This window comes from Eumetopias jubatus, unplaced genomic scaffold (genome assembly GCF_037043125.1).
Source record: "Eumetopias jubatus isolate StellerSeaLion01/CBP00866 unplaced genomic scaffold, mEumJub1_p1.0 scaffold_9, whole genome shotgun sequence".
NCBI classification, from domain to species: Eukaryota; Metazoa; Chordata; class Mammalia; order Carnivora; family Otariidae; genus Eumetopias; species Eumetopias jubatus.
In genome coordinates, this window is record NW_028274815.1 from 38,068,935 (window position 1) to 38,082,377 (window position 13,443).

Below are 13,443 nucleotides of genomic sequence, written 5' to 3' on the forward strand. Positions count from 1 at the left end.
TCTTGCAAATAGACTTTCATGAATAATTTGTTTCAATTTTGTCAGGAAGCTGGCTTTATGGATGCCAGAGGATGGAGTAGGTGGAGTGGGGGAAGAAGAAAGGTAGGTGCCATGAGGTCTCCGTTTCTGGGACAGTGATCCTTTTTCTCTGATGGGGAAGGAGAGCATGAAGTTTAAAAGCACACAGATGAGGTGTCTGTGAGACCTGTTAACCTGCCAGATAGAGAGATGCAGCAATTCTCACGGAGTCCTCATTGCTCTGCCTTTACTTTGCTTTTGCTTATTCTAACATTAATAACAGAAACATTCTGACCCCAAAGAGTTACTAACTCCCCTCTTGGGCTAGTTAAACCCTATGTCCCCTTAGAGCTCAGTTCGAGAGTCACTTGCTCAGAGAAGCCCTCTCTTTCCCCTTGATTAAAGTCCCTGTGATAAGCTGGGCCCCTCTCCTTCACAACACTTGTGCTAGGAGTAGTTTTTTGTTTTTTTTTCTTCACCCAATTCCTCCTCCTTTATTTTTTTTTATTTTTTATTGTTATGTTAATCACCATATATTACATCATTAGTTTTTGATGTAGTGTTCCATGATTCATTGTTTGTGCATAACACCCAGTGCTCCATGCAGAACGTGCCCTCCCCAATACCCATCACCCGGCTAACCCATCCCCCCACCCCCTCCCCTCCAGAATCCTCAGTTTGTTTTTCAGATTTGTTCACCATTTTTATTTTCAGCATTTAGCACCATGCCTTGTGCAAATAAGTTTTTAAAAATGAAATGAATGAATGTGTGAATGAATGAGTTAGTGCTGAAAAAGCAACTACAGTTTTGGTTTATTTACTTTTTTTTAAGTATTGGATTCCTCCCTGATGCTGTTGTTCTCTATGTTCAGGCTCATGTTACGTTTTTTTTTCTTTATTGTGGTAGGATGCTGATCATTATCTGTATTTGAGGCTAGACCAAACACTGTTAGTGCAGATTGCTAGGTCCCAATCACCCCAAATGGCTCTCAACTGTGTCATTCATTTTATTGCACTTTTAAATAAAACATATCAGGAAGAGGTGGTGTTTCTCCAAATATGATCTGAACCACCGGCACCAGAATTACATGGGGAACTCTGTGAAAAAGCCTCTTTCTGGGCTTAATCCTGGGCCAGCTAAATCAGAAGCTCAGGGTATAGGAGCATGAGAATTTGCATTTATTGTTATTATCTTAAAAAAATGAATATGTACCGCATGATCCAAAACCCCAAAGTATAAAAAGACATATGGGCTTTAATAAAAAAATTAAATGTTTAAAAAATTAATATCCATTTTATTTTAGAATATTTTTAGGTTTATAGAAAAGTTGTGAAGATAGTACAGAGAATACTCACATACCCCACACCCAGTTTCCTCTGTTGTTAACATCTTATGTTGTTAGGGCACATTTGTCATGATGAATGAACTAATAATATTGATATATCATTATCATTATTATTTTAAAGATTTTATTTATTTATTTGAGAGAGAGTGAGAGAGAACATGAGAAGGGGGTGAGGGGCAGAGGGAAAAGCAGACTCCCTGCTGAGCGGGGAGCCTGATGCCGGGCTGCATCACAGAACCCCAGGATCATGACCTGAGCCGAAGGCAGACGCTTAACTGACTGAGCCACCAGATGCTGCTTGATATATCATTATTAACTAAAGTACATACTTTGTTCAGATTTTATTATTTTTTTTAAAAATTTATTTATTTATTTTAGAGAGGAAGAGAGAGCACAAGTGGAGGAAGGGGCAGAGGGAGAGAGAGAATCTCAAGCAGACTTCCCACTGAGTGTGGAGCCCTCTTGACTGTGACAGTTTCTCAGACTTTCTTGTTTTAATAACTGACAGTTTGAGATATTTCATAGATTTTCCTTCAATTGGGGTTTGCCTCATATTTTTCTTATGCTTAAACTAGAGTTACAGGCTTTTGGGAGGAAGACCATTGAGGTAAAGTACCAGTCTCATGACATCATATCAAAATTACATGTTATCAATATGATTTATCAATGTTGATGTTAGACTTGATCAGCTGAGTGAGGAAGTGTCTGCCAGATTTCTCCACTGTTATATTATGTCCCTCTCCGCACCTCCCCCCACCCCGCCTTTACACTGTACTCTTTGGAAGGGAGACAATATGGGTCAGCCCACACCTCTAAGGTTAGAGGAGTTATGCTCCACCTCTTTGAGGGAGGAAGTATATACATAAATTACTGGGATTTCCTCTGCAGAGGAAATTTGTTCTCTCTCACTTACTTATTTATTCAATCATTTATTTATATCAGTATGGATTCATGGATATTTATTTTATACTTTATAATCCAATGGTATGTTATTTGTTTTGTTGCTCAAATTATTCTAACTTTGCCACTGGGAACCCTTTCAGTTGGCTCTGGGGTCCCTTTGACATACCCAATTACTGCCTCCCCTGCTTTTTTTACTTTTTGGTACTACAAGGTACTCTAGACCCATCTTGTACATTTCCTGACTCAGCCCTAGAATTTCAGGCATTTTCCCAAGGAGTCTTGATTCTTTTTATTAGAGAATGGTATTAAAAACTACGAACTGGGCACTAGATATGCTTGTTGTACTGGGTATCATTGCTTCTAGGCTCTCCCAGCTGACCAATCAGGGAAATATACATGTGATACCAACCCAAGCACATACATATATTGATAAATATTTCTGTTTGTAACTGTCTGTACTATATTAAACCAAACCTGAGTTCATACTGATGTCTCTAATCCATTTCCACATGAATCACTTCAGCCTTTTTCCCATGCTTGTCTGTATACTCTCCCTGTAACAGTGAGAAACCTGGCTGCTACCATCCACCATTCATTTGCTTAATTGTTGAATGCCAGTACCCATGTATAATGGTTTCAAAGTTGTTCACTTGTACTCCACGCTCTGTGGGAAACTTTACCAACTGCATGCAGTGCTTATGTACAGTTCCTTTGCCTTTGGTCTTATAGACTGCGCTCATTTCCAAAGTTACTTTAGGTCAGCACTTTTCCTTTCTCCCTCACTCCCTGCGGTGAGGTTATTTCATACCTTTTTACTATATTTAGATTCTTTTGTTACAGTCTGCATTCCAACCTGGGATAAAAAAAATAAAGCTGAATAAATAAAATAAGTTTAATTAATTTAAATAATTTTATATTTAATAAATTTAATTTTATATTTATATAATTTTATATTTTAAACCCCCAAATATAAAAAATATATAGTTTCTGGGGTACCTGGGTGGCTCAGTCGGTTAAGTGTCTGCCTTCAGCTCAGGTCATGATCCCAGGGTCCTGGGATTGAGCCCTGCATCGGGCTCCTTGCTCAGTGGGGAGCCTGCTTCTCCCTCTCCCTTTGCCTGTCACTCCCCCTGCTTGTGCTCTCTCTTGCTCTGTTAAATAAATAAATAAAATCTTTAAAATATATATATATATATATATATAGTTTTTAAATCATGGTCAAACAGTTAAATTTTTGAGCACACTTTTTTAATATTTGCTTTTTTAAAAAGTGGTTTATATTTGTGCTTTCCTACTGTTATATAATTAGAAATACTAACAGTTTCTCCCCATTTACCTTTTGTGTACGGGGACCCCTCTTAGAGGACAGGGGCCAGAGGTTCCTTGAAGTTTCCAAAAGCTCATATGTGAGTGAGTTTTGAATGAAAGATGCATTTTCTGACAGAAAGAAATGTAATAAGTGATGATTGGCTTCCCAGGCTCACCCACTAAATCCCACTCAGTTCCTTATTTATTCCCAGCTGCAATAGTGGCATTTTACTTATCTCTGACCTCATGGATAAGACTGTTCTCTGGAACAAAAAAAAATCCAAGTTCCACGTGAGTTTTTAAGATTGCCTTTTGACAGAGACTGACTGTTCCTTGAGGCAAATGGTAGGACAGTAGGACCTGTGGAAGTATCTTGATACAGGCAGAGTACACACTGGAGCTTCCCTTCTGGTAATGATGAACTTGGCAATTCAGGAATGAAGGTGAAATGAGGATATTTTCAGCTAAACAAAAACAAAGGACGTTCACTACCATAAGATCTGCAGGAAAGAAAACTTTAGATAAGCACTAACCAGTAGAACTTTCAAAGATGATGATAATGTTCTTTATATTTGCTGTGCAGTAGTCTTTAGCCAGCCACTTGTGGCTAGTGAGCACTTGAAATGCATCTCTAATGAGACCAAGGAACTGAATTTTAAATTTTATTCAATTTTACTTACTTTACACTTAAATAATCACATGTGGCTGGTGGCTACCATATTAGACAGTGCAGCCTAAAATACAGACTTCAGATAAGAAGAAAATGATCCCAGATGGAAGGTATAGGTATAAGAAGAAATGAAGAGCAAAGAAGTTACTAAATATATAGGCGAAAATAAATTAACACTCATGCTATGAAATAATAATAATAATAGTATCTTAAAGTTTTGAAAGTATATGAAATTAAAATATATGACAGTAGAAGCATATAAATTGGGCGAAGTTGAGGTAAATGGAGTTCTGTCATCCTTTTTTTTTTTAAAGATTTTATTTATTTATTTTGACAGAGAGAGAGACAGCGAGAGAGGGGGAACACAAGCAGGGGGAGAGGGAGAAGCAGGCTTCCCGCTGAGCAGGGAGCCAGATGCGGGGCTCGATCCCAGGACCCTGGGATCATGACCTAAGCGGAAGGCAGATGCTTAATGACTGAGCCACCCAGGCGCCCCGGAGTTCTGCCATCCTTGATTGTCTGGGAGGAGGATAACGTTATTCATTAGCATTAGTCTTTATAATTTAGGGATGCATGGGGGATACTTCTAGGATAAGCACTAAAAATATAGAAAATAAGTATATAAGTATATAAATTTCAAACTAGTAGGGAGATAAATGGAATGGCAAAAAATATTCAAATCAAAAGAAAGCAAGAAAGGGGAGAAGAAACAGAATAGGAGTAATGAATATAAGGCACCATAACAGTGGTAGGTTTTTAAACCCAAATGCTCTATTTCATTGATTTTAATACACATATTTACTCATATTTTTACATTTCTGGAATTGGGAGGCAGATGATAGATTGTGGCATTGCGTGAGTCCTGCCAGGTTGTGTTAACATGTCAGAGCTTTTTTTGGTCATCGGTTGAGTTTTGTGGATCATTGTTATTCCATATATTTAGTTTAATTTTTGTTGAAAATGTTTCAAAAAGATGCCCTCTGAATTGGCATGAAAACCGAGCAGTAGGGTAAAAAGGTAATAATACTGAAGCAATTCCTTTTTTTTTTTTTTTTTTTTTTTGGCAAATACCAAGAGCTTTCAAATACCTAAAAAAGAAGCTAGCCACAAGTAGATGAAGGTCTGTTACACTTTGTTTCTGAGATATGTGCGGTGTAAAACAGGAGAAATTGCCAAATCCCTTGGAATTGATGAAAGAAAATTTGAACCATGGAGAAGCTGGTATGATTGATTTGTGCACTTCATAGTGCTATTGTTGAGATGCTGTGTCATGGTTTAATTGGTGGTGTTTCTCTTATTGATCTATAAAATATTGGTATGTCTTATAATCCATAATGATGTAAGCAGTTATATGATATGGTTATATCATATAACTGCTTATATGATAAGGTTAATTATATGATAAGGTTAATTATGAAAAGAAAACAGAACCCAATTATATGCTATTTGCAAGAGATACACCTAAAACATAAAGGTGGAAGAGGCTGAAAGGAAAAGAATGGGAAAAGATACACCACACAAATCTTAATTTAAAGAAGACCTCTGTATCTGACAAAGTAGGCTTTAAGACAATAAGCATTCCTAGAGATAGAGGGTTTCTCCTTAGGGATAAAAGTTTCAGATCACCAGAGAGATAAAAAATTATAAATTTATATGCACCTAATTAACATGACTTCAAAATATGTAATGCCAAATTCAAGATCAAAATAATAAATCTATGGCATAATAGGAGATCTTAATGTGCTTCGTACATAATTGATAGAACAAGATGACAAAAAAGTCAGTAAGGATAGAGAACATCTGCTCAGTAGAATTGATATATATCTGATCTCATGGTCACGTATAAAATACTGTACATAACAACTACATGATACATGTCAAACATTGACCTACAGTTATTGGTGGAAAAAATGTAAGGTGGAAATGAGCAGACTGGCAGTCAGGAGATGTTAGTTAATAGCCACACTAATAATGGGGATTGCAATCATCCCTTTACTGACTTCCAAATGTTTCTTACAACAAACATGAAATTACATAACGTCCTCTACTTTCTTACTCTGTGTTCTGTTCTGAATTCTGTCTTACTCACTACTTAATACTGTGGTCTCTTAAAATTTGCCAGTCTTCTGAACCTCATGCTAATGATAAGGCCCCTGCTACTTGCTGATGGGCCTTTCAGATGCTGGCTGGATGCTCAGCTGGATATGTGGCTACCACCTGACCTGGATTCCTTATTGCTATGCTCCTGCCATCTGTTAGGACTTGGTGCTACCTGTATGGGACCCACTCCCATCTTCCCCCATGCAATACTTGCAGAGGCAATGCATTCCCATGCTCCCTTGGACACTGTGCTCTGGACTCCAGACTGAATGTTTCCTGTGGGCAACTGCAGCTGGGCCTGTTCCCCTAGCACTGTTCCTCATGGGTAGTTCTGAAACAGAGATTTCACCTTGCTGCCCCTCCTGCTATGCATGCATGGACAAATCACAAGAAGTGTCAGCATCCTATGGTGATGCAGAATGTAGGAATGAAACCAATTTCAAAATCGCATTTTAATTCTTTGACTGTTGGATGACAGAATTTATACTCAGTTGGGTTTCCCATTTTTTTGTTTCATATTTTCCTTCACAATCTCATCCCCATGACAAAGGCTTATCAAGAAATTCTCTAAAGATCTCTATTAAGCATTTAACAGACAAATTAGACATTTCTAGTCTAGCTATCAAGGGTATAACATTTTTCAGATCTTTAGACCAATAATGAAATACCTTGCAGCAATTAAAAATAATGTTACAGAAAAATATTGATGAGATGAAATGATATTTGAGATATCATCTTAAGTAGAAAAGGCAGGATGCATTGTAAATAGGAAAGGATGTTACCAAGTAATTTGTCAGACACATTCCTGTATTTGTCTGTTATGTAGATGTGAGCCTGGAAGAAGATCTGAAGATAAAATCCTAGTCTTTACCCATATTTGAAAGATGGAGCTTCAGCGTTCTCAGAAAGGCCTGGACTGCCCGGAACTTGGTCTGTGACCTCAGGGAAATCACTTAACCTGCACTGCCTTTTACAGTGGAAGCTGGGAGGCCAGCAGCCAGCCCCAGGATCACGGCATTAGGGGAGCTAAGGAACACAGCGGGCTTAGCCCAGGCCTGGCATCCTGAGAGCATACAGTGGACTGCCGTGGCTGTTGCCATTGCCCCTGTGCCATTGCTGGTGGCCCAGCAGCTCTGATCTTACTTGGTCGTGTGGATTTTCCTCTGAATGGACCAACTGGTATTGGCTTTGTGAAGTACAACCATACTCGTTAACTGACAAGAGCAAATGCAATGCAAAATAATAATTTTAAAAAAGCAAGTGAATAGCCGACAGGCTGTAGGGAGAAGCTGGTTCTTGGTGGGCTTGAACAAGGAAGGTCCCTTGGGGATGTGTTGCATGTCACCACTGAAAAAGAGCGAACAGAGAGGAGGTGGACAGGAGTGTCAGTGATGTCCTGGAGTGCTCCTTAAGGAGAGATGAAAGAAGGATATTTGCCTCTGGCTGAACTCTGGGACTGGAGTAAAGAACCAGCAGGAGAACAAGGACTTGCCTGAACCGCCCAGGCTCAGTGTCCAGCTTGGACCCTGTGTCTCCCCTTTCCTTTCATTCATGTCTCTTTCCTACATCTTCGCTGTCAGACTGGACTGGCAGCCACACAGCCTGTCTCAAGTGCCTTGAAATGTGTTGAATGGATGTGGCACAGTCCTTGGCAGAGTGACAGTACTCCATAGGAATTTGTTTGTTCCCTTGGTGTGGAAAATGGCAGGCAATGAGCAATGACGTAATGACTAATAACCTAAGATGCTATTTATCACTGGGTAAAGGAATGCTGGTGTTACATTTGCATACACACTCCCAAACTGATTCTTCAAAATAAGGACCAGACCTGGCCCCTCCACATGAGAGATCCTGAAGGGAGAAGACAAGCCGAGCTCCAGGAACCATAGCGCGTGAGGATCTCTGGCGCAGGTGAGTGGTACTGACTCCAGCTGAAGAGGCCAACTGACATAGACAGGGAAGCAGAGCAGCATCTGGCCCTGCCTTGCTTTTTTCCCAGAAGCATGATCTTCTGTGAATTTCCTGAATTTCTAAATATTGTCTCTGATACCCGCCCAGACCACCTTGCTGTCAGCCCCAAGAGCAGCCTGATGTCTACCAAGAGGGCTTCTGTCAATAAGCAGAGCATGGCTGGAGGGCCAGGCAGACACTGAGCTTCGGAGACCTGGCAATGCTGATAATGCTGAAAATCTCTGATTTTCAGATTCTAGAGAAGACTGATTTCAGAATCTAGAAAGTACTGGTTTTCAGAAAAGAGATTTTGGAAACCTCAATATTTTGAATGTTCTTAGGTGCAAAGAGATCCACTTCAGATGGCTGAATGCACTGCTTCTCTAGGGAGCTCTGTGGAGGCCACCTACATTTATTTTGATACAGGTGGCAAATTCTATAAGCGGGTCACAGTGTCATCCCCAGTACCTCAGTCTGTAGTTATCATTCTGTCTTCCATCAGGACCACCATTGTCTTCATGTATTTGGGTACCTACATTTCTGCCAGATGTTTCTTATTCTGATGTCATGTGGCTGCCAAATTCTCTGCCTTCTCAAGGGCCACCAATTCCCTGTGTCCCTTGATTTATCCCCAAACTACAAAGGCAGGTGTGCTTTGTAGATTTGGGGGATGCAGCCAAATAACAGATAACCGAAACTCAGAAAGTGGCTATCCACTCCCTTAAAATTCTATCAGGTGTCCTCACCCAGTGGCCTCCTCCCCTATCTTTCATTGTCTTTGCTGCCAAGTCCTGGAGCCCTCTCATGTCATTTTTAATTTTTGCCAAATCATTTAGTTCCCTTTGTCTCACTCCTAAGTGCTTCTCAAAGGATTGGGTTTCCACACAGACTGCCCATCTCTGCAAACTAAAAGTGGTGTTACCCTTGAGAATTCACTTGCCTTCGGATTTTTCATCTGTAAAATGGGAATAATGATTCTTGCCTTACTTCCCTCACTGTGTTGCCCTGAACTAATGTTGGGGAAAGTTCTTTATGAAGTGAGTGAGATGTGGCCTGCAGAATTGAGGGGTGTTTAGAAATCTCTCTCCTCTAAGCCCTCCCAGTGAAGAGGTCCTGTGTCATCCCTTCCCCAAGACATTAAGAGTTGAGTCTTCTGGGACCTTTGGAGGCTCAGTTTTCCATGACAAGAGGCTGCAAAAAACCTGCCTTTCTTTGCAAAGATTAGACTACAGCAGAGGGTCAGCAAAGTTTTTCTGTAAATGTTGGGACAGTCAGCATTTTATGCTTTGCTGACCAGATGATCTGTCTTTCAAATACTCATCTCTGCCGTTGAAGTTGGAAAGCAGCCATAGACAACATGTAAAAAAGGACATGGCTGTGTTCCAATAAAACTTTATTTAAAAAAATAGGCAGTGGGACAGATTTGACCTGTGAACTGTAGTTTGAGAGCCGCAGGACTAGAGCAATACATTTTGAACTTTTGATTACATTTTTATCAAATGTTGTCAAGATCCATAAAAATGATATCATGACCCACAGTTTGGAAACATTGCTTTGGAGGGGCAAAAATCAAAGAAGGAGTGATAGAAGAAGCATGGTCAAGTCTTACAAGGCCTTCCTGGACACAGCAAACATTTCTAAGCAGAGAGCAAGGCTGATGGCCAATCAGCATTAGGGGAGTCCGGCAAGATTTCTGGGGTCAGAAGTGCCATAACTGATCTCCTTCCCTGTCTACTCAGGTCCTGCTTTTCATCCCAGGCTCCTGTTGAGTCATTTCATTGTGTTAAAAATGTCATTTTTGAAGGACTCAGGTGTGAAAATGGAGTCTGAAGACCAGGAAAGAGATGAGCCCCGGTGCTGCTCAGAAGGTAAGATTTTTGCAAACATTCATACCAGGGCCAAAAAAATAACTCCTAAAGCGGGACCTTGTAGGTTTGTGCACAGACCCGTTCCTTCCTGTTGACCTCGCATGGTAAGTGACCTTTGAGAACTTCGCTGGTAAATGAATTAGACAAGAGAAATCCTTGAAGGGAAAATGAAGCTTTGCCATGGGTGTCTAGGTACGTTAGGTAGTAGATAAACAGATCATCTTCACCCACAGATCCAGGGCTTTGAAGTCCTGACTCACCACCTGGATGGTTCTGGATCATCCAAATGCATTTCTTTCCTCCCAGCCTGCTCAAGCAGAGGAGAAGGCCCTGCAGTGGAAGGGACTGTCTGAGTCTGGGGTGAGAAAATGACACCGGCTTAGGGCTTCTGAGTGCCCATGGAGGAAGGCACTTGGCTGTTGGCTCAAGGGGGATAAAAAGAGGAGGCTTTGAACCCAAATGACTGTCTAATGCATGGAGTGTGAAGGGAGAGGCCTATAACATGACAGAGGCCCAACCCCTGAGCCTTCAACTCACACATGACAATCAGTGTTCCCAAACTAAAAATAGGACATTTGTCTGACAAATGTGGATCTGCCAACAGAGAGGTTTGGAACCAGCCCTGCTCCTGGAACATGGGCCATGTGATGGCCGCCATGCACATTCTGTCCCTTAAGCAGCAGGGAGTGCACACCAGGAAGGCATAAGCACTAGATACTGTAATTTCCCAACCCTGGGGAACTCCAACTGGTGACACTGAGGCCGTGTCCTAATTCTGCCTCTTTGTAGGTGGCATGTGTAGAAAGGGAAGAATCTTCCTCTGACTCGCAACACAATCCTTTTGAGTCTCTGTCTGAACCTGGCCTGGGGCAGCTCCACCTTCCCACATTCCTACCTCACCAAGGTGCAGTCCTCCTGCTTCTTAGAAGCATAGACTGTGAGCTGGAGGGACAGACAGGGAAAATGAGGCTCAGAGTGGTGAGAGGCAGAATTGCCTCAGACAGCCGAGTAGTTAGCAAGGCCAAGACTGTGTAGAACCTTCATACCAGAGCACAAGGTTTGAGTTTTCTTCTTCCCTAGGTGCTATATGCTCTCACAGTGCAAAGGTTGTTTGGATTATGATCAGGGATTTCATTCAGGTATTTCTCAAACTTAATGTTTGATCAGGTAGAAGCCTCCAGATTATTCTCAGATTAATGTGGGCAATGTATACTATACCCCCTGAATTAATGCAATGCATATGTTTGTAATAAGTAAGCGTTCTAGGAAGTTCTGCATTCAGAAACTAAGTTAGCTCTATTTCATTTCTGTTTCTACCATTTTTGACCAGGAAAGTTTCGTTTCGTTTTGTTTTGTTTTGTTTAGAGAGAGAGACAGAGGTTGGAGGGGGAGGGGAAGGACAATGGGAGAGGGAAAGAGAGAATCTTAAGCAGGTTCCATGGCCCGCACAGAGTCTGACGTGGGGCTCAATCTCACAACCTTGAGATCATGACCTGAGCTGAAATCAGGCTTAACTGACTGAGCCACCCAGGCGCCTCCAGGAAAGCTATTTTTTATGTCATTACTGTCTCTGTGCTTTAGTGTCTCCCAAAACATCCAAAAAAGAAGTAAAGCATTAAATGGGCCCTGATGTTTCTAAATCCCTAGAAAATCCCAATTGTGTGTGCTAACCTCACTGTCTCTGATTTCAGACTTTACCGGAAGCCCCCCAGAGCCAAACATGAGCCTCCCCACAATGAGCTCTCCCTATTCATGTAAGGCCCCTGGATGAACTGATGAGGGTGGTGATGGGTGAGGGTGGGGATGAGAGTGATGCCACTATGTTCTCTTAGGGGAGTCAGAGGATCAGAGATGGGGGATACCTAAGGGTGCTGTGATGAGGCTGAGGCTTTTCCTTTGTGGAAGTGCATCTCAGGAGGGTCAATAAGAAAGATGAACCCTGGGTGGGCCTCTGCCTTTTCAGAGAGGTGCAGGTAACACATGCTGCTGAATGGCACAGGAGAAGAAAGGTTATGAGCCTGGGAACCTTCCATGTCCTTCTTCTGACCTTTGCCGTGATGCTAGCTAGCAACCCTGACCTCCTCACGTAATTTATGAAAAACAGGAATTTGGCCAGCAGAGGGCGCACACGAAGCTCACACCATTAGTGCCTTGGCAGCCCTCAGATCTAGAACCTTCTCATAGGCTACTAGATAACCTCATGATGACCTTAAGAAAATTCAAGTGCAGAAACTGAGGAAGCGAAGGAGGGTACCTACCCCAGGTGACACAAGTAGTAAGTGCCAGATGCTGGAATTTAAAGGTACTGTGACATCTGTCAGCCCAAGTCAGGTTGTTTTTTTTTTTTTTTTTTTAAGATTATTTATTTCTTTATTTGACAGAGAGAGACACGGCGAGAGAGGGAACACAAGCAGGGGGAGTGGGAGAGGGAGAAGCAGGATTCCCGCGGAGCAAGGAGCCCGATGCGGGGCTCGATCCCAGGACCCTGGGATCATGACCTGAGCCGAAGGCAGTCGCTTAACGACTGAGCCACCCAGGCGCCCCCCAAGTCAGTTTTAAGGCTTCCCCTCACCACCCTCTGCACAGGAAGAGTCAGGAGACCGCAGCCTGAGTCCCAGGTCTATTGCAGGTGACCTTCCTCCCCGGTAAACTGGCAGTGAGCGCACACAGGTGCCCGGTGAGCTCCCGCGACTCTGTGAGGGAGGTCTCGTCAAGCACTACTGCAGCCGCCCTTGCTCCCTCTGTTGTTTGGCAATGGACTGCCTAGAGAAAATAACTACCAGCACATTAAAATCACTTACACCTCTGCTGTGGCCTTGAGAAGGAACTCTGAAGAACGCATATGGGGTCAGGAACGATGTGATGTGAACTGATCCAGCTAAGAAGATACGGCGCAAGCCTCAGTGCGTGATGATGGGAGGCCCAAGTCAGCGTGAGAGGAGGGAAACAGAAGACGAAGGACAGGTTTGGGAAATATTTACGGGGCAAACAGCCCAGTGCTAGTGCTGGAAATTCAACTTACAGAGCACGAGTCGGTGTCTCCCGAGACCGATCAGAATCTCAGGAATGTGGGGCCCAGGCATCCAGGGCCCTAAAATGTCCCCCATCAGGTGATTTCCAACGAATGGTGCTTGGCTCCTAGGTACTTTCTGCCTAATTTCTCACCCCCCACTCTTCCACTGGCCCTCCAGTGCAAGGATCTGTCCCACCCCAGGCATTGCTGATGGCACGATGCCCCCAGTGATAGGCTGCAGGAAAGAGGGTTAAGAAGAATAAAGAT

The 13,443-nt window shown here is 42.3% G+C and overlaps 1 protein-coding gene across 15 annotated transcripts in view; it reads left to right on the top strand.

The window, feature by feature from the left end:
* Positions 1-13,443, top strand: part of IL36G (interleukin 36 gamma) — a 114,250-nt gene that overhangs the window by 60,660 nt on the left and 40,147 nt on the right. For 6 of the 15 annotated variants that reach the window (XM_028122424.2, XM_088026424.1, XM_028122429.2 and 3 more), the window contains 3 exons: positions 7,172-8,256; positions 10,035-10,163; positions 11,855-11,917. In XM_028122424.2, coding sequence (XP_027978225.1) covers positions 10,085-10,163; positions 11,855-11,917 — 142 coding nt within the window. In that variant the 5' untranslated portion in view covers positions 7,172-8,256; positions 10,035-10,084. Of the gene's footprint in view, positions 1-45; positions 103-5,320; positions 5,467-7,171; positions 8,257-10,034; positions 10,164-11,854; positions 11,918-12,792; positions 13,128-13,286; positions 13,306-13,443 lie in introns of those variants that run through there. The other 9 variants (XM_028122434.2, XM_028122436.2, XM_028122435.2 and 6 more) reach the window with 5 other exon arrangements.